We start from the raw sequence: 27,093 nt of genomic DNA, 5'->3' as shown, positions 1-27,093 counted from the left end.
GGAGAACTAGGAGGGGGCCGTGGGGAGGGGGCCGCGGCGCCGTTCCCCCGGGCGGCGCTCAGCCGCGGCGCGGAACTACTGCGCGAGGGCGCGGGGCGGGCCGGGGCGCGATTACCGGAGGGACTCGGGTCCTTCGCCGAACAAGTCCGCTTCCGCTCGGTGGTGCTGTGCCTGGGCGGGCCGGGGCGATGTCGGGCTTCAGCCCGGAGCTCATCGATTACCTGGAGGGCAAGATCTCCTTCGAGGAGTTCGAGCGGCGGCGGGAGGAGCGCAAGAGCCACGAGAAGGTGCGTCTGCCCCGGCGGGGCGCGGGCCTCCTGCGGGGGACCGGTGGGGGCGCCCCCGGGGAGGGCTGTTAGTCACCGCCGCCGGCGCGGGGGGCTCTGGGCGCCTCGCAGCTGCGGGGCCGGTGGGGCGGGCCCGCTCTGCGGCGCGGGGCTGGCCGCGCTCCTCGCCTGCTCCCTTCGTGCCGGGGTGCCCGCCCTTCGCCGGGCCTGCGGCTCGCGGGAGACCGGGTCCCCTGGGCTCCCGGCCGGGTGAGGGGGCGCAGGCTGGGCCTCGCGGGGCGCTGTGCAGCCGGGGCACCAACGAGCTAGTGCGGCTGCTTTGCGGGAAGGCTGGCGGGTGACACGGAAAGGGCTGTCTGTCCTGGTGTGTCCACCTCCGCAGTGCTGTGCTGGAGAAGGAAGGGGAGATGAGAGAAGAGAGGAGAGGGCCGATCAGGAGAGCACGAGGGAGAAGTAGTTTTGCCTCCCTTCTTAAGCTTCAGATTATAACTAGTGCAGATGAAACTGTCAGCCCTTTAGATGGGGACAAGTCAGTGAATCCTGTCTTTTCTGTTAGCAGTTATATGCTACAGATGAGTCAGACTGCAGCTTTTTTTAACATTTCCCTTACATCAAAGCATTTGGCAAAATGCAGACCACCTAAGGAATTGTGTGGCCTACTTGCTTTTAATTACGTAGGTTTTTGTTAAAACTGCTGTTAAAAATGCTTCTTGGTTTTTAATTACATCTGTCTACATAATTATTAATTTCCGTTAAAAAAGAAACTAACTTAAAAGTCAATAGGTACTGGTAGAACGTGTTATTCAGGGGAATTCAAACCTTTCAAAAAGCGGAGAATACAGCATTTTAGTTTGTGCTGGTGTAGCTTACCTCTGTGGAGCTGGCTGGTAGGAGTTTTCTTCAGGCACCTGTATTACTTTCTTCTGGGTTAGGCTGGAGGTTTGAACTGAAGCAGGTTTTGGTATGAAGTCGTCTAGCGTATACCACTACTGCTTCGCCACCATCTTGTGTGTATGATCAAAGGAAGAGATCCAGTCTGACTTCTTTTAGGAGTCACTGTGGTTTCTTGGCAGGAATAAATAGAGGGAGACATGGCTTTGTGTTTAAAAGTAAGGCGATGAAACTAAAATTCTAGGAGGAATTCTGTATCCTTGGCTGAAGGGAGAGTAGTAGTTAACTTTGCCCTCTTCTTGTCAGAATGCAACTTAATTTCTGTGTTTCTTAGCTTTCAGAGAGAGTTCAGCAGAACTTGGCTGTCGTGAAAAGACAAGGGACTTCTCAGGGCAACCTTCTTACTGCGTTAAGAAGTATTATTTTGATATTTCACTTTGCGTTTGAAAAGGCTGGCTTCCAAAAGCATTTGTAACGTATTTGTTCCTGATACAATCAACCATGTCATCTTATCTCACTGTAATGTCATATGAGCAATGGACTCATTGCTTCAATCAAAACTAATGTGAATAGTCACCTTCTGAATCACTTCACTTTGAGAATATAAATGTCTTAAATAATGTTGTTTTTGTTGATTTAAGAAAACACTGTTTTTTCCATCTGTTTTACTAGCAGTGCAAAACCTGGAGACCTGTAGTCTAAATGCCAGTTGTAAAAATCAGGGAAATGGGAAGAAGTGATATTGCAAAGCTTGTAACTATCATTGTTGGTGTGCATAGGATGGAGAAAATGCATCTGCTGAGGAAAATGCAGAAGACATAGATGCTCCATCTTCATCTGGAAAAGGATCTGGGAAATCCCAAAGTCAGGATGAAACAGATGGTAAATGTTAACTTGATAATTTTAATGACAAACATTTTTAAAAGATCATTGAAAGCATCTGCTTTTTGATACCTGACTTTGCATGAATACCTGGATGCTGCTTTGAACTTATGGATATTGAAACATGCTATTAGAACATCCATCTTTGTAGAGTATTTTGATTCATATCCAGGCTTTGATTTTGTTCAGTGCTTTTAAAGGGCTGGGTTTAGACAGTCGCAGTCGTCTTTTTCTGGGAAACTCTCCATCTGTTCCCCTCCCAACATCTTAATCATGTGGTCTTTGTTCCTGTCTCTCTCTAAAGTTACAAATACATTTTCAGATTTTTAAGTTGTCTCAGAAAGTCTTCCAGCAGTGTTTTGTTTTGGTTTTTCCCCTCTTCATCTCTTTGCTAGTTGTCTTGGCTGAGATTTCAGGTTTTTCAGGATATTTGATTCTACTGTATGAGTGTTGCCTTTTTCTACTGTCATCTAAAGTGAAAGAAAATGTGTATAATGAGCTGCCTGCTGCCGTGTTCCCTTGTCCTTGTCCTTTGACCTGTTTAGAGGGTCTAGGGTGTTTTCTCTCCCTGGCTGGTTTTCTTTGTGCAGTTCCCAGGGTGGTAGTGTCTCCTTCAAATTCCTTGCCGACGTAACCTTAACTTCTTTTCTGTACTTGCACGAAGTGGTAGGAAAAGCACTCCTTTGTTTATTTAGTTTGTAGCAGGGCTTATTGATCCCATGCCTCAGGTTCTGGAGTTGAGCTTGGAACTTAGAGCGCTACAGCCTGTTTCAAACATCTTTTTAAAAGCTGTACTCCGTGCACTGCATACGCTCATGGGATTGCCAATACTGTGAAATAGCAAAATGCAGTTTTGATCTCTCAGTGTTGATTCTTGGACTCGTCTTGCTAATTTTACTGCAAGTTCTCATCATTCTCCAGTGTCTTTTCTTTTAAATATCAAAAAAACCTCCCACCCTTGGATTGGCTCAGGTAAAATGTGTCTCACTAGTATCTCCATTCCAGAAGTATGGCCAGACCTCATCCTGGAAACACAGAAAATGAACACTAGCAATCTGTTGGAGCTAGATCTCTGAGCTTCCATACTGCTGCCTCCTTTTCGCTGATGTCGCTGAAATACTTCCAAGCTGCTGTCTTCTGCAGCCATTCCATTATACATTTTTTTCATGCACACAGTCTTTATCTAAGAAAAAAAAACCCCATATCCTAATACACTTGCGCAATAGCGTTATTTCTGAACTAATTACAGAGAACTCAAAAATGTCAAGAGCAGCCTTTAGAACCAAGGAAGCATAGATAAGGTTTATTGTTATTTAAAGAGTTACCATTAGAAGCAGACTCTTTTTTTTTTTCTTTTTCCTTTAGATACTTAATACCTAAGTCAGAGTGAAAACAGCTAAGTATATTCTGAAGGCTTTCAAACGCATGAACTCTGATGTAGTAGCAAAACCCTCTTGTGCAGGAGTATGCTGCCATAAACAATACCCGACAGACAGATCTGTTTTTCAGTCCCAAATTTATATTGTGGGTCTATATCTATCAAAAATTCAGTTGTCCAATCCCCTAATTGAAACCTTTCAACACTGCATGCTTTGGTGTCTAGCAGATGAAGTGGTACCTTTTAAAAATGATGAGTTTTAGTCCTTTTTGCGTGAAAGTATACTTGTGGCTTAAGCTATTAATGAAAAGTTGTAATTAAAAAAAGTTGAAATTGTTAAAATTTTTAATGTTTCAAGCATATTTAATTTGGGCAGATAGCATCATATTCTTAAACATTTATTTTAAAAAATTTGGTCTTTTTTTCTGGAGGAATGTTAGTAATCTGGATTTTGCATTTACAGGAGTTAAAAGGTACTTACTGTCTTGGATAGAGTGGTTACAAGATCTTGTTTTAAATTACTTCTGAAAATTGTTTGCTGCTTTATTGTTCAGTATAATTATCTGCTCACTTGGCCTCTTCAGCTGGAAAGCTTTATTCCAGCCAGGCAGTTCAGTGGCTGAAAATTGCTTAATACACATATTGTACGGATTGAGGGAAAATTGTTGAATAAACTGTTGCTTTGTTCAGTGTGTTCCTCCATGCTCTTATTTGAAATATCCAAAAAATGTTAGAGCCTGGGAGATACTAAGCGCTGGTGATGTATAGCACGGAGTTTTAAAGCCAAAGAGATTGTTGAAAGCTCTCCGGCATTTCTGCAGGCCTTTTTCTTAAAGAATAGCTGTTTCAAATGGACTACTAGTTCTGAAGAACTTGTTTTCTCTGCACTTGTTCCTGATAAAATAGTGTGTACTCATGATTATATTACAAACCTTTTCTGCTTCGTTTTCAACCAGGAGAAACTTCAGATGGCGTCAGTAAATCAGTCCATCGTGTCTTTGCATCCATGCTTGGGGAAAATGAGGAGGAGGATGAGGAGGAAGAAGAAGAAGAGGAGGAAGAGGAGGAAGAAGAAGAAACTCCTGAGCAACCCACGGCTGGAGATGTTTTTGTGTTGGAGATGGTACTTAATCGAGAGACCAAGAAAATGATGAAAGCAAGTATTTAAACTTACAGAACTTTCATGTAACTTCTTTGTACATACTGAAGCATAGTAAATACATGTCAATTTGCATGGTTTTAGCTACTTGCAGAGAAACTTGCCTGAAAATAATTCTGTGTACGATATTTTCACTTATGTTGTTGTCCTGCATCTTTGTTTTCTAAAAAATTACTGCAAATCACTGTTTGAAAAATTTTCATGTTAGGACTACATAGCTTAAATAGCAAAGTGAGTTTTTCAGTATCTAGATTTTATTTATCCTAGATGTCAGTGTTACTCTGTTAGTTATAAAAATTAGCAAATAGTTCTTTTAATATGACTAATACAGAGTCTAGTAACAAATTATTTCAGTAAAAAACAAGTGTGCTACTTTCTGAATTTGGGCACAACTGAAACATCAATAGAAATATTATCCCCTTTCCATTTAGGAGAAGAGACCTCGCAGCAAACTCCCTCGTGCCTTGAGGGGTCTAATGGGAGAAGCCAATATCAGGTTTGCTCGAGGAGAGCGTGAGGAGGCTATTCTAATGTGCATGGAAATCATTCGACAAGGTATTTTAGAAGGCTAAGAATTTTTTGTTTTAAGGATGACATGAAATTGCTGTGTACATCAGGCAGTTCAGTGTGGCTTCACTGATGACGAAAATCTTCAGTACAAGGAATGTCATCTATATGTAGGGTGGAATTAACAATATGTTCAGTGCATTCCCTTTTTAGTTTTGCGCATACAAAAAGAAACTGGCACCCTAATTCTGCAAAGGCCTGGGCCCTTATTAGCTTCATACAGTTTATTTCTATTGTCTTTGTAAACTAAGGTATAAGTGGCTATCAACTTAACCTCTAATGTAGATAAAATGCTATAAATGTCTGTTTAGATGCAATCAGCTTCTTTGTTTGTGTATAAAAAGGAACTAGAAGCTTGGCTGGAAATTTCTTCTGAATTTTAACAGGATATTTTAAACAGTAATGTTGATCTTTCATATAATACTAATGAAAGACAAGTTACTTGCTTTCAAGTTGGTTTTAAAATAATCATTCTTAATCATTCTTTTTATCTTTTAATAGCTCCTCTTGCTCATGAGCCATTTTCCACTCTTGCCATGATCTATGAAGACCAGGGTGATATGGAGAAGTCATTACAGTTTGAATTGATTGCAGCTCACTTAAATCCTAGTGACACTGAAGAATGGGTTAGATTAGCAGAAATGTCACTAGAACAGGACAATATTAAACAAGCTATTTTTTGCTACACAAAAGGTAATGTAGCAACTATTTTAATATTTTAAAATCTATGTTAGGTGCTAATCTCTTAATGGCAATCACTTCCTTCTTTTTGTTTTGTTTTCTAATTTAGTTTGCTGCAGCTTGCCAAGATCTTAGTACCTCTTGTCCAGATTTTGGTATCTCCGTAATGAATCTTTAATATAGGATGTTCTTCTCTTATGAAAAGCTTGTGGTGTAATAACATGTCCATGAATATTCTGTCAGTGAGCAAGTTATATGTATCCTATGTTTTTGGGGAAGAGCAGCATCTTAGTTGAATGTATTTCACCAGTAGCATATGTATGTTACACAGTCTGGGTTGCTGCTTTCAGGATGTAAATACTGCTTTTATGTTACACAGTCTGGGTTGCTGCTTTCAGGATGTAAATACTGCTTTTTTGCTCTTATGTCTCCTGAGAAAACACTGGTGTTTGCTATGACTTTGGTGGTTGGGTAGTCAGGCAGATGGATACAGAATCCGTTGTTGCCTTGTTCTGAACTAACCTACTGATATGCTTTTCCTTGTTACAGCTCTGAAGTATGATGCAACCAATGTGCGGTATCTGTGGGAGAGATCAAGCTTGTATGAACAGCTGGGGGAGCATAAGATGGCTATGGATGGCTACAGGCGTATCTTGAATCTTCTGTCTCCCTCTGATGGAGAGCGCTTCATGCAGTTGGCTAGAGACATGGCAAAGTAAGTTGGACTTAAGAATAGCATGATTTGGTTTTCCAGAGTTTCTCAAAAACTGATGCTAATAAGCTTTGCAGCTGATTCAGGTCAGATATGTAGCCGAAATCAAGGACTGCAGACTTTTTGCTAGGGGTGGCCCACACAGATGCACAGGCATGCACCCCCAGCTGTCGCGACTCTTCCAAAACCTTGTGGGAGTTATCCAGGATTGATGCATTGTCTTGTATTCTCTCAGAGTAAGAGAACAAAATGTGAGTACTGATTACTGAAAAAATACTCATAATGTAAAATTGTACATGACTGTAATACATTTTTATTTCTGTATATCACTGAAGACCTGGAATCTTTTTGCCAACAGATCTGTTATTCGCTTGTTTGCAGAGTTATCTCTGCTTGCTTTGTAGAAAAGCTAAGTGTTTAACATGCTTGTAGAATAGCACAATTAAGTCACTTAATTTTTTGTTTGGCAAACAGTTTGTATTTCAGATCGTACTTCCTCCATGAACGAATCACAAATCTACCCCCTCCTCGTTTCTGCTGATAAAAGCAGATCAAGTCATAGAATCTTGCCTCAAACAGAAGAGGCTTATGCTTAAAATGTGTAACTCTTATAGTTTTTACGAAGTTTTAGTAAGTTGTTTAACTATTTTGTGCGTATTTTGTAGAAAGCTGTTTCAAGGCCAGCTGTGAAGTCTATTGGTGTTCTTCGCTGTGAGATGCTGCAAAAAATGCAAAGTGTATTTTAACAATACTGTCGTTAGAGGTTTTTCTGAAAACAGGTTAATCCAATACACTGTTGAAACTTGGGGTAGAAGATGGTGGATATTGTAATGAAAACTTGGTAATGTGCCCACATGTAGAGAAAAAATAATGGTAATTTGAAATGTATAAAATTATCATAAGTTGTGTTTAAAAAAAATCTTTCTTGCTGTCTCTGTAATTTGTTGCCTTGAATAAAAGCTTTTGCTAATAAGCAAGGAAAAATAAAAGCAAAAGAATATGACAATCCTTTTGCTAGCATTTAAAGTACGAATTAACAATTATTTCAAATAATAAGTATCTCCTATCTATGTTTTATAGGAGTTATTATGAAGCCAATGATGTTACCTCTGCTATTGAGATAGTAGAAGAAGCCTTCACCAAACACCAGAGCCTCGTCTCCATGGAAGATGTTAATATAGCAGCTGAGCTATATATTTCTTCCAAACAGTATGACAAAGCATTGGCGGTATGAGAACTAACTGCATTTGTGTATAGTGTTCAGCACCTCTTTGCCCATCGAGATGACCAGTTTATATTCCTGTAGTGCTTAAACAGTTGTGTTTCTATAGCAAGAGAGCTGATCGGATATAGAATACCTTCTACTAGTTTTATAGTAATTAGCATTGAAATTAAAAGCTTGATTTAATAAATTGGGGATGTGCGCTGTGCTAGGTGGAAAGTTTTGGGGTCCTTTCTCTCCTCCTCAAGCATTGCCGTGATCGAAGTAGCCAGAGGAGACCTACAAGTTGGGTCTATGTGTCTGTTGTACCACCAGCAAAGGGCATTTTCTGAGGTGAATGTTAAAGGTATGAGACCGAACAGTGTAATGGTTCAAAAGTAGATCCTTATGCTTTACCTGGCATACTTTTATTAAGACTAATGGTTTAGGCTTTAAACATCGAGCATACCTTCCAAAAAGACAGTATATCCTGAATCTAAGATATCAGGAATTGGAGAAGATTGCTTGTCTGTTCCCAGTTTCTTCTAGTGATTAATTGCCCTCACTTTTGAGGCAAGTTTCCCAGTTGATTTGGTCTAGCTTTGAGAGGAATGTATTTAGCATCTGACCGTTACTATAACTTTCTCAGATATAGTAAAGAGACACTAATAGCTGGGACTTTCTCTTTGTGAAAGTACTTATTTGCTGATATTAAGTTACCTTTTTTTTTCCTCCTCTCTTCTTAAGATTTCATTTAGATCTGGTTCTGTCAGTGTAAAGCAACTTTAGCCTGCAAACAATTCCTATAACTCTTCTTTGCACCTGTTCCTTTCTAAAAATCAAACAGCCAATTCTTTGTGCACAGTACTCGAGTACGAGGTTTACCAATGCAGTGCTTGGAGGTAAAACTGTCCCCACCATTTCTTCTTGGTGATTCTCCTCAGTTCTGTTGGTGTTTCTTGCTCCTAGATAGTTGAGTCTCTATTTGAGCTGGTAAACAGAGCTGTTAATTACCTTATTTCAGTCATTTGGTTTATTCTTCTGAGTGTCACTTACTCTGTGTTTATTTAATCACTCTGCTTTGGCAATAGCAGTGATTTAAATACTCACTTTCTAATTCATGGACAAAAATACCAGACAGCATTCAGCCTTAGACCAACAGTCCTTTACAGTGGTGCATTTCCCCCCCCCCCCCCCCCCCCACATTGGCAAATGCTTTTTGAGTTCTCTCTTTGATTTTTTTTTTTTTTTTTTGTAATTTAATTTTATTTTGTATTAATTGTTCTATTGAATAGTACTAGTTTGTATGAGGTCATGATGTATGACTAAGGCTGCTGTAAGATATCTGACTGTGGGTAGCCCTTTTTAACTGAAACAGACCATACAGCTTCCTTGCAAAACTGTATTTGCCTAAGAAATTTACTGGAGTCCTTGGAGCACTTTGGAAAGATCTGTGGAGAACATAGCTGTCTACTGGTGCTTTGCTTGCCTTTTCCACCTACTAAAAGGCATTCTAAGAAGCTAAAAATGTTAATACTTTCTCCAATTATGATGAAAATAACTTGTATTAGCTAAAGAGATGCTTGTTTGATCATCTAAGTAGTCTCCAAAAGTGGACAAAGACATAAAGTGATCAGACTCCCGGGTAATATTTGTCAGCTAACTGCATGGGAAACAAATGCAGCTTTTTTTTTTTTTCTTCCTAAAGTCTTTTGTGAAACTGTCCAAAACGACTGCCGTATGAGCTGGTTCCCCCATATATCCTTTTAAATCTTCAAAATGATCTAAGTTACTCTTCTCTGTGTGTGTGTGTGTGTGTGTGTGTTTTTTTTTTTTCTCTCTCCCCTTCTAAGGTTATCACAGATTTTGCAGGAATTGTACTTGAAAAGAAAGCACCAGAAAAAGGTCCTACTGAGGAGAAAAAAGGTAAATAGTTAACAAGCAGCTAGTAGGACCCTGCTGTTCATGTAATACGTTATATGTCCTTCCTTTACTTTTTTGACTCTTGGGTGTTTTGATGCATGTTGACAGGCTTTTCTGTTTTGAAACTCTTCAGTGTTAAAATGAGTTATGTGGCATGACATCAGTTTTCTATAAGATGTTATCTGATGTCCAATTAGCCCTGGTGACTCATTAGGGACAAGGACTGCTCTCTAGATGACTGGAGGCCTTTTGAAGTTCTAAACATTCCACTGAGTATTCACATCAGGCCAGTTATTTCTTCCAGCTAAATAGCTTTTTTTTTTTAAAAAAAAGATTCCTATAAGCTTAGTGGTATCTACAGTCAAAGCCTAATATTCTTGACCTGAGCCTGATATCTTTCATAAGTTCTACTTCTGTTACTACAGATTTAAATGTTTTGGTGTATGCAAGTCTAGGGATATTAGCCTGTGTTTGACTTGCCCAAAATAGGCCTTCTTAGAGAAGTTTGCTTCACGAAAGTCATTGATCGAGTCTGAAAGTGTTCCTGTTTGATGGGCTATAGAATGATCAGAGCATGTCAACTTCTTAAACAGGCAGTCTGTTCTATGATTAAACTGGTCAGGTTTTTCAGCCAGTTTCAAATCCAACCCCCCTGTAGGTATAAGGCAATTCTGTTGACTCTTTGCTTTAATGGAGCAGGTAAACTATAAATGAACAGTGAGCATGGTGCAAAAAGCTGTCCTAATAGAGACTTTTAGGAGATTATTTATTAGGAATAAAACTATTATGAATTTAGGAATTAAAGCACACAGTGTTGCAAATTATCTGGGGTACGTCATTTATTAAGACAAGCTTTTTGAAACCCAAAAGCTTATTTTTCCCCCTACCCGACACTGCTTTATAATTTTAAGCGCTTCCTGTTCTGCTGTCCTTCAAAAGAATGTCCATTTTTCATTTTTTTTTACAACTGTAAGTTGCTAATCAGAGTATGGATTCAAAATCAAATAACTCTTTGCCTAGCTTGTGTTACTGAGAATAACCTGTTTCTGTTTAAAAAAAGATACAGAAGCAGTGACTGAAGCTCAGAAAAAACAGGAAGCAGTAGTTGACTGTCAAGATCATCCCACTATTGAATCCAATGCTACAGGTGAGTGATCTAATTTTAGAATTTAATGTACGTCTGTGAATGGATCATATGCTCAGGAGTTAGGTTGCAATCATACAAAAATCAAGAACGTTTTCTAAGAGCAAGGAAATGGGGATTGATCCAGAAAAGGTTCCTTGTGCGCAGTGTGCCTCACTCAGAACTTATTACTTCTAACCTAGGCCACCACTGAAGTTAAAAGCATCCTCCAAGGACTTAACCACTCTGCAATAAATTTTTTTCATTTTTCTGATGGTTTGTAAAAACTTATCAGCAGTTGAATAGTTGCTATCTGCTTGGCATTAAGACGTTCAGAGAATGAGGAATAAATTTGCATATTGTCATCTGCAATAATTGGATGCCAATTTGGAAGGTAATAGTGAAGCTTTATGTTAGAAATCAAAGGATGATTGTTATAACCTGAGAAACCTATGAATGTCTGGTGGAAGAATTAAGGTGGAGCAAAACTTCAACAGGGTACTTATGGGGGTTTAGTGACTGAATGTGTAGGAAGTATGGTAATGAAGTTTTGTTGTGTGACCTTTAATTTGGTAACATTGTCTTGGGTAGCTACTTTGTCTCATATGGCATGGTTGTGTTAACACCTAGAAGGAATACAGTCAGGTGAGATGTTATATTCTGTGGTTATATGCATTTCACAATGTATACAGCCAGATCCCTGCTACATAGGACTCGTTTGAATGAGGACAAATAGCTTAGTACAGGATATTTCCTTGAGAAAGTAAGGAGAAGAAGGTATAGGTGCATAAATTGCTAAAGGAAAGCTTTGTGAAACAAACACAGAGGAGGAGGGCTCTGAGCACATCCTACAGGATCGTGCAGTTGAAATCAGTGCAAACTGACAGTGCTTGATATTTTGGGTGAGATGATTAGGGTCACAGAAAGTTGGAGGTTACTTCTTCCCTGATAGTTGAGGCAACAGAAGGGGAGAGGGAATGCCTGCACCAACACTTGCAGGAGATGTTGAGAATGGGATAACTTCTGTGGAGCCAATATGGCCTGGAGAGGATGTGGAGCTCCGTGATGTCCTTGTTAAAGCCTGTGGGTTCAGGAAGAATTTTTTTTTCTCACAGCTGTGGAGAAAGTTAGCTGCCGCATACCTGAGGGAGTTCCGATAGATATTACGGTCAAGCTGATGGTGTGCTTGGTTCACCTGAACATCCTAGAGCCACTCAGTGTAAGTAGAGACCAACACAGAAGTTGAGGGAAGTCCTAATTAACAAGCAAATCATTTTTCCTATCTTCAGGTGACTGAAGGTCTGACTGAGAGGGCTGGGGAAGTTCTTGCTTCCTCCCCTCTCCCAAACAGAGACATAGTGAACCCCTTTTGTTAGCATTTATTTCACAGTCATGATGGAGTGAGATTAGCTGTGGAGTTTCCAATAGTGGAAATACCATTCCTTATAAATATTAACTAATCAGCTAAATAAATCACCCTTCCAGTGGAAGTATTAGGACAGTAAATCACAGCCTATGTGCTGTGACAGGCCCAGGACCACATTGCACATATCTGCTCTTCTTCTTGAACACTGAAGAACACATATTCTTTACTTTTAAGCCCTGAAGTTGCTAACTCTAAAAACTGCTCTTTACTAAAATTATTTCTTGCGCTCCTCACTGATGGGCACTTTCACCCCTTGGACGTGAAAAGGATGTAAAATGCGACTAACATAGCTTTTTCAGGAATTTTGAAATTCAGATCTCCATTTTTCACTTTTAAACTGGCATTTTAGATAAAGGATGTGTAGTGCAGAATGCAAATAGAATAAAAATTGTAACTTCCAATAATCAGATCTTAAAGAAATGTTAGTTCTGTAATTGTGTGTGTATGACCTTTTCTTTTTTCTTTTTTTTAGCCTCTTTTGACCACTCTGGTGGAACAAAATCCAGAAGAGATGGGCGACTTGTATCTGGATGTCGCAGAGGCATTTCTGGATGTTGGAGAATACAACTCAGCACTGCCTCTCTTGAGTGCCCTTGTCTGTTCTGAGCGATACAACTTGGCTGTTGTCTGGCTTCGGCACGCAGGTGGGAAGGAGCAGGACTGCTGAACATGTGGCCTGAGAGATGATAACGCAGTGCTGAGCATTCCCAGCTCCCGTTAGTTAAGATCACTGGAATGCTCAATGCACATGTCAAATGAGAATTAGTATTTGCCAAACTACACTTGGGAGTGTGTTATGACAACTGTGTCTTGGAGGGTTTTGTTGTCTTTCATGTAGATTGAAACTTACTTCAGCTAAAAATACTTGATTTTCATTTAAGTGAACAGCATTTATTCTGCATTCCATTCTGTGTCAACCGATAATGCTTTGTTTAAGTGACACTATAGATGCATCAGCGCATATTTCTGAATACTATGAATTTGTTAATACATGTTTTGGGTGGCTTTTACTAGAAGACCATCTGAAACATTTATGATGTGAACTATTTTGCTGGCTTTCTAATCTCCTGTTTCTGCCGTTTAAGCATATTGTGCTGTGCATGGTATTTCTAGAGTGCTTGAAGGCTTTGGGACACATGGAGCGTGCTGCAGAGAGCTATGCCAAAGTTGTTGATCTTGCTCCATTGCATTTGGATGCAAGAATTTCACTTTCAACACTTCAGCAGCAGCTGGGCCGGCCTGAAAAAGCTCTGGAGGCTCTGGAACCAATGTACGATCCAGATACACTGGCTCAGGATGCTAATGCTGCCCAGCAGGTGCGTAAGATGTTCTGCACTTCCAAATTAGGATATATTGTTCTGCTAAACTACAATGGTGGTAAAAGATACCAACCATATAGGACCAGGGACTGAGACTATAGCTTGGTGAGCCATAGGAGCACAGTGAAGGATTCGTTACTGAGTGCCAGAGATGGTTCCTCAAGGCTCTTTCTCCCCGACCGTCCTATCAGTATTTCCGATTCCCACCTGATTACTTTGTGTGATGTGCGGCCTCTTGGCTACTTGAGAACTGGTCTTGACACCAGTCACTACATCACGTTGATCGATAATTGCTACATACCAGCTACATGGTTTGGCTTCTACTGACTATAACTGATAGCGTAGGAAAGGCTCCATTATCCACTTTCTAAAAGTGCCTTCACTGTAGGTAAGAGCTATGCAGGGGCTCTCTGAAATTCAAGAGTATAAAACAATAACTACTGCAGGAAAGTTTACAACAATCTCATATGCTGCTGCTAAAATTGTTACAACTTCCATTAAATTTTTACAGCCTTATTTGTACTGTAGTCAGTTAAAATTGTTTGTTTTATAAGCTCGCTTTTTGTGCAACTGGTTAAATAACCATGTTTAATATTGTCTAGGAATTAAAGTTACTGCTCCACCGTTCAACACTGTTGTATTCCCAAGGTAAAATGTATGGTTATGTAGATACTTTACTTACGATGCTGGCAATGCTGTTGAAGGTAAGCTAATCTTTATGGCTATGCTTTAACATATTGGACAGCTATGAGTTGGTTTAAGATAAAGAACAAACTTGGCAAGAAAACTAGTGCTTTAAATATATAAATATTTTCATAATTTTATTAGATAATAAACCTGCAGTGAGCTTATTAATTCTAGGGACCTGTAATATTGATGTATATGCCTGTGGTGTTCAAAATGGAGCATTATTTCTGAGTATAATTTTTAATATGGCCATTTCAATTCCTTTTTTCCTGTTTCTTAATGAAGAATACTAAGCTGCTTCTCTACGTTTTTGATAGTCAGCATACTGCTTTCTTAAAACTTACTTTTATGTAAATAATGTTGTATTGCAACAAATCTGTTTTAAATTAATTTTTTTTAACTAAAGCTGCTAGTTTTGTCTTTTCTTGTTATAAGACATTGAAGAAACATTAGCCTCTTCAGACAGTAAATACAGTGGTGCTGGTAGTTTTGTGTTAATTGGTTTGGGCTCTTTTTGTGGGGAGAGGACTATTTAGATTTCCAGTGTATGCATCTGGTTACAGGTTAAGACAGCCTCTGTTGCACTGTTTGGGTAGCTGACTATCCACATGTTTCTAAAACGAATATGGGCATGAAGGCATCATTGTTGTTATGTGTATATGCATGTACTTTTGACTTGACAAGGAAGTTCCTGTTCCAGGAAAAGTCTTTAAGTTTTTTAGCGAGTTTATATCTTCCTTTTGCATAGCCCAGTTTGCACTGGAGCATGAAACGATGGAGAGATAATACCCTGGTGGGAATGTTCTCTCTCAAGTTTTTGCCTTGTATTTCCAAGTTGCAGGCTGTTTTGGAATGCAGCATGAGCCAGATGGACTGGCTATGAAGCTGTATATGTTCAGGATGTGTCTGTGTAATGTTGTAGTGGTGTAATGTTAATTTGTGAAATGCTGACCTTAAATTTGTTTCTAGGTAGCAATGAGCAGAGCCCAGGTGTGCTTGATATCCAGCTCCAAATCTGGAGAGAGACACCTCTATCTTATTAAGGTGTCAAGGGATAAAATTTCTGACAATGACGACCAAGAGACAGCAAATTGTGATGCCAAAGGTAACAAATGTTTATTAAAAACAAAGCAAGAAGCTTAACTCCTTAGTTCTGAAAAACAAAACAAAAATATTGCTATTTTGCATACAAAATCTATGCAGTTCGTGTTAACATTGCTTTATTTACAGGGCAGCGAAGGCAGCAAAAATAAAGAAAATATAACCTAAGGGAAATATTCCCATTCAGGCAAAAACAATTAAAATTACAGAAAAACTTAAGTGGAAAAGGGCCTTTGGAGATCATCTGGTCCAGTATTCTCCTCAGAGCAAGTATTATATATGCAACTCTATGGAGCAGTAGAAATACATGTTTTAAGTGTTGTGACCTTGACTGTTCCAAATTTGTTTGGACCAGGCTGCAATTCTTAAGCGCCATTTGGTGTATTAGGAATATTTGCAGTATGTTTACAACTTGAACTACGTGCATTTCTTGTCACTTCTTCCTAAGTTTTGATTGTTTTTTTTTTTTTTTTGCTGGAATTTTACAAACTGCACTTAAACTGTTCTTTTTAAAGAATAAAAAAAAAAATTACCTGTTAATGCTCATAAGTTTTTGAAGAGATCAGCTTGACATAAGCACCTGTCTTACCATTTTTTTTTTAAAGAGTTTAGTTCGTTTGGTTTTAATTTTCTCAATTTACTGACTTTATTTTCAGCAATTTTTGCTGTTCTCACAAGTGTTCTGACAAAAGATGATTGGTGGAACCTCCTCCTGAAGGCTATATATTCCTTGTGTGACCTCTCCCGGTATAAGGAGGCAGAGCTACTTGTGGATTCCTCACTGGAGTATTATTCATTTTATGACGATAGGCAAAAACGCAAGGAACTAGAATACTTTGGGCTCTCTGCTGCAATTCTGGACAAGAACTTCAGAAAAGCTTACAATTATATCAGGTGGGGAGTTGAGAAAGTAGAACAATTCGTTCTGTAATTGCTTCCACTGAGGCTGTAGTTCAGCTGCTGAAAACATTTTTAAAGGAACCAGACTGATGCTTTCCAGGTTTCCCTAAAACAAATAAGCCTATTGAAACTGAAAGGGTTTTGTGGTTGCCTTTGATTCCAAAACAATGTGTAAGGCAGTGGGTTGTTTCATTTGGCCAGAACCATTTGTTCTGTCTTTCACTGTAAACTTTGCCTCAGTCACTGATCTGCTGTTGGCACTTTGAATGTCTCTTCATTTTAAGTTTCTCTGGACTGAAGTTCTATCGCAGGTGTAATGTTTACCATGTTGTATTTACTCATTTCTTGTATGTTTTCTGTTTTGTAGAATAATGGTAATGGAAAATGTCAATAAACCTCAGCTCTGGAACATCTTCAATCAAGTCACTATGCAGTCTCAGGATGTCCGTCACCATCGCTTTTGTCTCCGATTAATGCTGAAAAATCCTGATAATCATGCATTGTGTGTCCTAAATGGGCATAATGCATTTGTATCTGGCAGTTTCAAGCATGCTCTTGGTAATGTCATTAGAGAATGCTAAGTCTGTTAGCGTTTCTGTATTCCTTTCACATCGACTTTCTCATGTTCTTAATTATCCGTAGAATGATTTTTTGTTCCCCCTAGAGAAAAAAGTTTTAATAAAATATTTTTTGTTCGTATGTCAGAAAATGATAGGCAGCTTCACAGTGTTAATTTAGTGCTTTAATTACTTAGTACTCAAATCAAAGTACTGCTAAATAGTTTTGCTAATAAAAATGAGGCAGACGTTTCAACTTTAACACACCTTTCTTATAGTTTGAGTTTTCTAACCAACTTTTAAAGATAATTAAAGGCTAATGGTAATAAAGAGTAAGAAGGAAAAAAACAGATCAACTTACAGAGCAAATACAGTCACCTGCATATTTTAAGCAGGACTTTGAAATAAGCCTCCTGCTTTTTAAAGTCCAGCCCTCCTGATGTCACAACTGAGATGTGCTGGAGACAGTTGGGCTGTGAGGAGTCTGTGCTGTTGCCTTCCACACCAGCTCTGAACCGTGGTAACTATAGAAGAAAGGCTTGGTTTCATGCACAGTGGTTATCTAATATTGCTGTTCTCAGGGGCGGAGCTGGATGGTGTTTAAAGGGGGCCTGATTTCAGAGAGCTGAGTTCTCTTGACTTGGCTGTATTCTGTTACAGGCTCTAAACCCGGACACCCGAAATGGCTTGTCCCTTTTGGAAATCAAGGGTGACTGCTTGGTTCTAAAGAAGTGAGAATTTGTTATTGACTTCAGGGGGGATCCTCTTATCCTCAGTCCGATGATTGATCATGACTGATCACTTGACATTTTAATGAAAAAGGCTCATTTTGTAATGTCAAGACTATACAAATGCGTGTGCTGCTAGAACTAATTCTACTAAATTTTTAAATAACATGCCAATAAGATGTTTTCTCTTCAAGCAACCTGAATGTGCTTATTCAGAAGCAGTGATCATGATTCAAATACTCTCTCTAATTTTGGGAGGTTCAGAGCCCCATGAAAATCATACTGAGGAGCTTAACACCTTTTACTATCTTGTCTTCAAATGAATAATCACTGAAAAGAAGCAATAAGTAGCTGATATGCAGTCTGCTTCATGAGTTAGTGATTAGTTTGGGGAACTCTTAATTAAAAAACAACCCAAAACTGTGTTTATATATGCATGTTCCATAGCAGTCTAGTAGCAGTTACAACTTATTACTGTACCATATAAAAGCTTTAGTCATGGACCAAGGGTGATATTGTCCTAGATTCTACATAGTGAGGTCATCTTTTGCTACACCACTTACCTTTTTTTGCTTTTAAATAATACTGATTTTTATCAACAAAGGGTTTATGGTTAATGTACTGCATAATTATTCTAGCTAGGGCAGAGAAAACTTAACTGTATGCAGCTGGTGTAAACAGTGATAGTTCAATCAAAATAATGAAACTGGACTTTCAAAACAGATATGTTTGTACACAGCAGTAATTCTCAGCACCTCTAGGATATAAACCCCAGCAAGGACTTTATTTCCCTTCTGTGTCCAATTCTTTTCTGCATACATTCTTATATCACAGCTTGTACTCTTGCTTCAGAATCCAGGGAGTGCTGAAAATATAAAATCTTTTTTCACTAATGTTTTTCCCATGTATTTTGATGTAGTTATATTAAACTCCCTTTTCTTAGTTCACACTTCCAATTTGAATAATTGCGCGCCCCCCCCCAAATTCTCAGGGATTGCTTTTCAGAACAAACATCCTGATTCAACTATTTGCTTTCAGGACAGTATGTGCAAGCCTTCCGTGCAAACCCAGATGAACCCCTGTACAGTCTTTGTATTGGCTTAACTTTCATCCACATGGCTTCTCAGAAGTATGTCTTGAAAAGACATGCTCTTCTAGTACAGGTAAGTTAATGTGCCTATTTTTATCTATAGTGTGTCCTGACTTTTGAGATTTATATCTTGCATGGACAGTTACAGCTACAACATTCTTAGATGGTTTAAATAACTTGTAGTAATTAATGTGGCATTTCAAAAGAGGGAACTGAAGGAACATGAATACAAATGTGTACAATTTTTAACAGTATTTGTATGCATCAGGATCTTCTCTCATTTATATTAAAAGTAGCTTGTTCTGCTCTGTGTGTAGAATAACGCATTAGCAGCTACTAGCTGTTTGTGAAAATACAGTAATTCCAATCTTGATGGCTGTAGCCTGGATCCCCCCCCCCCCCAGCCCCTCCAATGTTGTGTTATACTTGCTATTTCCTTTCTAGAAAGTGTTGTAGGATAGAAACTGTGCCACATGTCCTAAGTGGCCATATCTCACAAACAGCATAGTTTAAATAACCCTCAGATTTCGAAGGCATTTTTTCCCCCCCTTCTTCTTTTTCCCCTTTTTTGGGTGCCTATGTATAGTTCTCACTGTAAAGACTTTGTAAACTTCAGTTCAAGCTACCCTCAGTTTTCAGCTTTCTTATACTCTCTCTCCGTCTTCCTTTTTTTCTTTTTTTTTCTTTTAAATCTGCCAGTTCCACCGATAAACCACAGGCTGATCATTCCCCAGTGGGATTTTTGAAGTCATTTCCTCTAGGGTAACACAGAAGGAATGAGAAGGGCAAATCAATAGAATGGTTCAGGCTCTGTGAAGCAAACAGTTCTTTGTATACTAAGTATAATTATGTCAGTGTACAACTTTAATGCGTTTTGAGCTTGCAAAATCTGGCCTAATTTTAATATTTCTGGCCACTTCTTTCTCTAGTAAGTCTGCCTTTCTTATCTGGGCTGCTATCTTATCCTTTTATTATGTACTTGAAAAATGTCCTATTTATGTCACCTTCTGGTGATGCGGTTCCTTGCCTTCTCTCTTCCCATGTCTTGTTCACTACACTGGGTATTTTTGCATCCTCTCATGCTCCTATTCTGGTTACTTGATAGTTCAGCCACAATGACATACTGGTGACCTAAATTATGATGATTAGCTGTCTATGCCTGAACTAATCCCTCATGCTGAAGGAGCTATCTTCTCTAATTACCAGCATTGCCTCTGGAAAGAAAGGCCTCTATGTACAACAGAATCGGCGCATTCCAAAGAGATAGCAAAATGAAATGTAAATCACTGCGCAGGAGAGGGGGAAAAAGTGTTCTCAATTTTCCCTTCTCAGTTAATCTCTTCTGCCTTAATCTCTTAAGTTTCCTGCAGGGTTCCTTGAGTGTAAAATAAAATGCTGAATTTTAATCTAAAATAATACCATATGCCCCTTTCTTCATCCATTGTTCGGTTCAGGAGGTAGCTCTGGTCTAAAGCCATTCATCTTTATGGCATCATGCAAACATTGAATAATGAATAGTCCACAACGCCCCAAGCTGGTAGGCAGCGGCGTGCTGCAGATGAGAAACAAAATGTGTCTTGCTTTACAGCATGTCAATGTATAAGTGCGGCCAGTTTTTTCCACCGGTGCCTGGACCTGTTATTTTTAGGCATTGCCCTGTCTTACATCTGCTGGAACCGTGGTACCCAAATAGATGCCTGTTCCCTGTTGCTTTCTGCTTGTGTTGTGCATGTTGCGGGGTGCCACACAGGAGGAGTGTGTACCCCAACTAACGTTGGCAAGGAGACTGTGTGCTTGGGATTCTGCTAGTCATATATTTTAAATATATGACCATATATTTTAATTTAAAATAAAAGCAAAACAACACCTACAGAGTGCTTCCACTTTAAATTTGTTAAAAGTATAGCACTGGAACTGCTGGGTTCGAGCTCCCTTTCAAATTTTACTGTGGACTTAGCAGTGAAACATCTGCTGGCTTAAAGAAGTGAGATGGACTCTTGCCTGTTACTTAGGATTTATGATTTTTTTGTGTGCTTTTATCTAATGATTTTATTCTTGGCCACTTTATAAAATGATTGCTAATAACGTTTCTTGGTAACTGGTGTTGGAGTAAGTTTTTATATGGAGCACAAGATCAAGGAAGGAAGGAACTTACTTACATTCCAGAAATGATACTCTGAAGTATGCTTCACGAAGTTCAGCAAGAAACTGTAGAATTAAACCATTTTTTTGCTGTTATCCAAAGCAAAGAGCGAAGAAAGGGAATGAAGGGGTTTTCTTGTTTGTTTTTTTAAGGGGGGGGGGTGATCTAAGGATTTTCTTTTAATAAAAATCTTGCTCTAGCCTTTCCCTTGGCTGTATGTTTTTTATTAAAATGGGCAGCTCTTCTGAACACAAGCTAGTCTTATGTTTGTGTGCGTGTGTATATGCATGCATGCACGCACATGCACACACAAATCTATCTATTGTCATCAATGGTGTGAGAGTGCCAGAGCAGGTTTTTCATGGTCTCAAAAATCAAATGTGGCATGGTGGCTGAATGACTGTTTGTTTTTTCTGCCTCTAACTTGCATGTGGCTTGTGGGGAAACAAGGACCAAAATTTTTAATTAAAAAAAAAATACCTTTTTGCCAGTTTATTTTACTGCCATCCTTTCAGAGGGGAACACTCACAATGTGCATGATGTGTGTACAGGGATTCTCCTTCCTTCACCGGTATTTGGACCTGCGTGGACCATGTCAAGAATCTTTCTATAACCTTGGCCGTGGCCTTCACCAGCTGGGATTACTGCACCTGGCAATCCACTATTACCAGAAAGTACTTGAACTTCCTCCTCTCATCTTAGAGGTACTGTATCTTTATAAGTTACATACAGAGAATAAAGGCAGGTCAGTGTTGGTGATTTTTCAACCATAGATAAAATGAGTACGTAAAAATCTATGTAGTTTCAGTTTCCTTTAATTGACATGGAAATTCTCTGTGATTAAAAGCCCAAATTTGATTGTCACCTATCTTCATTTATACATGTGGGAATTTCAAAGGATCATATATTTTGAAGGATTTAATATATGGTCGAAGTAGAAACAAAAAAAAAGGTTGCTAAACAACTTCACCTGAATAAATATATGAATTTAATATAGCTTATTTTATATAGACTACATGCCATAAACTGACTGTTTTTAAATTGCTATAAAACAGCCAATAGTAGATATTAAGAATTTGACTAAATGCATCTGTGCCATGGTTTTTCTCTAATAGATCTGTATCAGATGATCCTAATTGCTATGTAATACACTTAAAAGTCTGGTTTGAGAGCATATTTTTGCTTATTTTTGGTATGGATTGGTAGAAAAATTACAAATGTATTTAGAAAATGGGAAGAGTTAATAAAGTAAGAAAATGGCAGTTAGTCATTAACATGCGATGAGGAGTTCAGAGCAGCAATCTTTTTTACCATGTAAAAGATATATGCAGTAGTCACATTCTGCCTATAGAAACAAATACATCACATACAAATGCAAATTAAGATGTTACTTTCCTGTTTTATGAGTTGGCTGCCTAATTTACAGCTAATATTTTGGCTACGTAATTATATAATTTTTGGTGACTAACAAAAGGTAGAAACTTATTACAGAGGGAGGGCACAAGGAATACTGCTTTTTTGTTGTTTTTTTTTGTTTGTTTCTGTACAACTCAAAGCCTGTATAAACTATGAATAATTACTTGATTCCAATTAAATCAGTACTCATGTTTCATTTTTATACTATCTTTGCATATAGATAACTTTTTTAATCATTATTCTTACAGGGTATAGAAACTGATCAGACAGACTTGCGAAGAGATACTGCCTTTAACTTGTCACTTATTTATCAGAGCAGTGGAAATATAAGAATGGCTCAAAAAATGTTGTATACTTATGCAGTTGTATGATGAAGTTTGTGGCAGATGGGAAAAAATGATAGTTTTAGTATTAACTCTTTTGCATTGTGCAGTGCTAGGGCAACTTGTTTTATGTACAGGTTTTTTTCTACAAATGGTCAGAGACATGACTTCTGCTGTATATAGTTGTAGGGACTTTTTTTTCTCCTTCTGAGCTGTGTCACACATGGAAACAGGCTGTTCTGAGAGCAGTGCTGACATACTTGAATTGAATGAGTGCCTATTATTAGGTCTGCTGTTCTTCTTTGATGCATTGCTCTGTAAGCTAATACTCAGTCTTGTATATAGAATCAAACAATGAAAACTGGAGCCCAGTGTTTTTAGGAAAGATTTACAAAAAGTGCAATATTACAACTAGCTACCAGTGAGGTTTTTCAAAAAGCCATAAACCCTGGTGGTGCTTCCTCCCTCCCTGCCCCATGGGAAGCATAAAATTGTTACTATAATACAGAAGAAAGAAGTGGGCTCATACTGAGCTCTGAGAGGAGGGAGCACTCAGTATTTCAGGATCTTTGAAGTATTTATTTTATTCTAGGAGCTCCTATTCCTAGCAGCTGTTCAGTTTCAGGAGGGTTGATTGATTGAGATATATATTTTCCCCCTGTTTCAGTGAAATCAGTGTGACCTTGTCCTTCTTAACTGTTTAATAAAAATTCTGAGGTTAACAATAATGTTTGTTTACTCATTCTTGGCAAACAAGTACCCTACTGAATAGCTTATAGCAAAAGTTATTATCAATAATGATACTATCATACAGCTTATTGTTAAACATACATTGGAAAGTGTCTGAGTTTTTAACTATTTCTGACAGTTGAACAGTAACATACAGCGATGGAAACAGGCTGCTTCCAATGCAGCAGGAAAAGCTGGATGCGATGCTTCATCACAGAGCAAAAAAATTATTTAGCTTTATGGATATATAGAAGAACCTTCTGTGCTACATAATATTTTTCAGCAAGATAATATGCTGAATAGAAACCATACTGTTACTTCCCAAGCCTTGCTTTTACTTACAGTATCATCACAAATAACTATTGCTACCTTTTTAATACTTTTTTTTTCCTGCATACAATAATTTCACACGATTGCAGTCAATGATTAAGTAATGAGTCGTGTAGCATGGTCTAGACTACTTTATCTCAAATCAGATGTCAAATAACAATGTTAAATATACAGCATGTCCACTTCAGTTAGCAAAGTGCTAGGCCATAGTGAGAATGCAAAGGTAAGAGACAAATACCAAGGAAGTTTCATTAACTTTGAGAAGTACAGCGTGTTTGTGATGAAACAGTATTTGTCAACACTGCCCAAATATAACTAACTCTTATGCAAAGTTTGCAGAACTATGAATTAAATAGCTGTTTTTGTTGTATTAGCCTGGAGTATTTTTATCTGCAGAAGAAGGGTGAGACTGCCTGCCTCACCTTGGTTTCATTTCTCATATAGTCTGCTGCACCTCATAATCCTTTGATAGTCAACTGTTTGCTGTGGGAACAGGAGCTGGCTCGTGACATACATACCAATGTATAGTGTTGCATCATCTTGGGGTTAAAAATTCTCCTTTTCAGCCTTTTCTTGTTCATTTTTTTGGCCTTTTCACATCTTATAACCTCTTTGGTTTCCCTTCTTGCAAGATAAGCATCCTGTTCCTCACCATTAAGCCCCCTAAGAATTGTGCTGCTGAGCATTGTCCAAGCTCTGAAGTAGCTCTATGCTGCAAAGCATCATGCATTGTAGTGTTACATTTCTGATACTCACTGCCATACCCCACCCCCCCCCCCCAAAAAAAAAATTAAACAGGCACGGCCTGTGTTTATGACTGACTTAAGGAAAAGCAGAGCACAGGACATGAGACGGACATGGAAAACACCTGTGCATAGCTATAGCTATGCTTTAAGTGTAGTCCCTGGCTGTAGTTTGTTTAATGATGCTCATGGGAATGTAACATTGGGAGAGGGTGACCTTCAACACCTTTCCCAAGCCTCTGTGTCAGAAACAACTGTTTTAAACTAACTAACTGTTGTTTTTAACTAACTGGTGTTTTTAACTGTACTATGGGAACAGATAGCAGGGCAGGAGAGATCGGAAATCTAGCTATTATAATTCTGGCAGAGCTTTCATAAACCAGAGGGTAAGATGGAAAGAATACTTAAATTGATGCTAGCCTCACCTATCATCTAATTGCTTAGCAATAGGGGCATATTGCCTCAGGCCTCACTAACACAGTTAGAAACATTTTCAGTCAGATACTATATATATTGTCAAATTACTTGGTTTAATCATAATTTTGTTAGTTAGTGTTTTATGTAAAAATATCTCCTTGGCTATAAATTGCTAACTGAAAAAGACATATTAAAAAGACTGCTTATAAAAGTATCTAGTGTCTTAAAACCTGACTCATAGATTTTTAATTGTGCTTAGCTGATACCAGCATTGACAATTTTAGAAAGCTGGTCTCCACCACATGCACTGAAGGCTATAGGTTGACATTAATAAACCAAAATCATGCTGCATAGAAAGTTTGCTTTTTTTAATACACCAAATGTTACTATAATAGACCATGTAACTACAGAGGCATTGCAACTACTAAGTAGTTATTGGGGAACCACTAGCAGTGTACACAGGCCTCAACTGTTGTTCCTGCAGATGGCAGCAAAGTGATAAATCACTACAACTTTCTTGAAATTACAAAGTTTAAAGAAAAAAATAACATGGTCTATTGTGTTACACTTTGATGTTTTGAATAAGTTTTATGCAGTGCCCCTCCCCCCAAAGTTTTTGAAAAGAAATAGCTTGTTTTGTGGCTTTCAAAAGGATATGGGCTACTAATTCATACTGTTCTACAGAAAAGTCCTGTTCTTAATCAGTGTAATTCCAAAATTTGGATAGTTATGGTTGTCTTTGCACAAAGGTAATTCAAAGTTTTCTTCTTACTGCAAGGTCAGGGTTGAAGACCACTGCATGGCCCCAGTTGCTACTCCTGTAATTTGATAGTAGCCATAAGTATGTCTGCCAAGAAAATGCATTTTTCTGTAGGAAGCGATGGCCCTCCTTTAGAACTGGGCACCACCTAACAGAAGCACTAAATCCTGGCATTTTCAAACTCCTTTGTTACCATGTAGTGTAACTTACTGAACAGGACAGACTATGGGGGAAACACCTACAGTAGTATTTTAACCAATAGCAGACATGCATTTCTGAAGTCTCTGGACTACTGCCACTCACCCTGCTGTGGTTCACATTGCAGAGCAGGCTCTGAGCTCCTTTCAGATGAAACCAAACTGGAAGAGGGCTTCCAGAAGTGCTATGGTTGCTAGTTAGCATTCAGTTGGCAAGACCAGACTAGAGTATATCTGAAGTAAAAACCAATCCAAAACATGTAGCACATCTGGACGAGCCCTTTTATGCTACACGTTACTGACTGTGCTGCGTCACTTGCTGATGCAGACATAGCCAACAGCTTAGGGCAGTGCTAAAGCTAAGAGGCACTGTCATGTAGTAATAAGTAACAATAAATTACACTGTATCTCAACTTTTCCCACCCTAATCCCCAAACAAATACGTTTAAAAAAAAGAAGCAACAGGAGGTATTGCATATGGAGTAGAATGTCTCTATGTAAATATAAAAACCAAGGTTAATAACCACAGATATAAAATCAGACTTTGTACTTAAATATACAAAGCAACTGTAGATACATTGCCCTTCTGCCAGCAGGGGAGAACAAGGAGAACAACACTCCTAGAATAAGGGAGGAGTGAAGACCCATCCCAGTATATCCACATACCCCCCCCCCCCCCGGCACACGTATACATACATGTACATGGTATGCTGGTAACAGCTCCTGCCAAGGGAAGCCAGAAGGGTGGTTGGTGCTGGCTCCCTGGCACTGTGCAATTCATACAAATGTTGTTGCAGTGTCTTGTCCTCTTGCATAGGCAGATATCACAGCTGTTTGTCCTGCTAGACCTACTTAAGCATCAATAAATATTCATTCATGATAGTCTCTACAGTCTGAGTTAACACCACACAAAGCTAGATTACAATTTTGACTGCTCTTTGCCTGAGGGCACAGTGGAGGTAAAGATGCACAGATAGAGTTAAGCCATCTAATCAGATTTAAGCAGGCGCTGCACACATACTAGTTGATCTTTGAAGGAGCTGTCTCCACTAGGACTAACTCACAGTCACATTACATCAGCCTGACTTTTTTTTTTTAAGCAGCAACAAAAATTTAATGACAAGCAGGGAGATTAAAAAAAGATGTGCATTAGCTTTAATAGTCTGCTTAGCAGGCCCTTGTTCTCAGCATGTCCGTTTCCTTCAAGAAGGAGTGGTTCAGGTCTCTCAAAAGTTAGTCCAGACTACTGTCTTATAATTTAGGACCAAATTTTTCTGGAGGAATGGAATGACTTAATTCCAGCGTGCATCAGGCTCCAGAGCTATGCGAGACTTCTCTCCCCACTACACAAACATTCTAAACAACATGTATAGCTCCCACAGCAATAAATGGCACCATTGGTCACAGAGGAGTTGGCAAACAG

General features: G+C 38.8%; 1 protein-coding gene across 2 annotated transcripts; it reads left to right on the top strand.

The window, feature by feature from the left end:
- The first annotated feature begins 27 nt into the window (after positions 1 to 27).
- Positions 28 to 23,222, top strand: GTF3C3 (general transcription factor IIIC subunit 3). Of its 2 annotated transcripts, XM_026101450.2 has the most exons (19): positions 30 to 287; positions 1,958 to 2,060; positions 4,395 to 4,594; positions 5,029 to 5,152; positions 5,666 to 5,857; positions 6,395 to 6,560; positions 7,638 to 7,785; positions 9,612 to 9,684; positions 10,742 to 10,828; positions 11,920 to 12,023; positions 12,703 to 12,874; positions 13,344 to 13,546; positions 14,152 to 14,253; positions 15,206 to 15,341; positions 15,994 to 16,231; positions 16,605 to 16,795; positions 18,561 to 18,685; positions 21,307 to 21,459; positions 22,420 to 23,222. In XM_026101450.2, exons 1-19 carry the CDS (start codon positions 189 to 191, stop codon positions 22,540 to 22,542), a joined length of 2,739 nt encoding a protein of 912 aa, XP_025957235.1. In that variant the 5' UTR covers positions 30 to 188; the 3' UTR covers positions 22,543 to 23,222. The 2 variants fall into 2 exon arrangements, with proteins under 2 accessions (XP_025957322.1, XP_025957235.1); XM_026101537.2 differs by lacking the exons at positions 15,994 to 16,231; positions 18,561 to 18,685; positions 21,307 to 21,459; positions 22,420 to 23,222 and having other exon boundaries at positions 28 to 287; positions 16,605 to 16,639.
- Positions 23,223 to 27,093: the final 3,871 nt, after the last annotated feature.

The sequence above is a fragment of the Dromaius novaehollandiae genome, chromosome 7 (genome assembly GCF_036370855.1).
Source record: "Dromaius novaehollandiae isolate bDroNov1 chromosome 7, bDroNov1.hap1, whole genome shotgun sequence".
NCBI classification, from domain to species: Eukaryota; Metazoa; Chordata; class Aves; order Casuariiformes; family Dromaiidae; genus Dromaius; species Dromaius novaehollandiae.
This window is presented reverse-complemented; position numbering and strand designations above follow the sequence as displayed.

Bases quoted from the DNA above. Each gene is read 5' to 3' on its own strand.
- GTF3C3 (XM_026101450.2), top strand. From the start codon at position 189: ATGTCGGGCTTCAGCCCGGAGCTCATCGATTACCTGGAGGGCAAGATC. The intron at 2,061-4,394 runs GTAAATGTTAAC...GTTTTCAACCAG, and splicing joins AAGTCAGGATGAAACAGATG to GAGAAACTTCAGATGGCGTC. The intron at 12,024-12,702 runs GTAAGTAGAGAC...TCTTTTTTTTAG, and splicing joins ACATCCTAGAGCCACTCAGT to CCTCTTTTGACCACTCTGGT.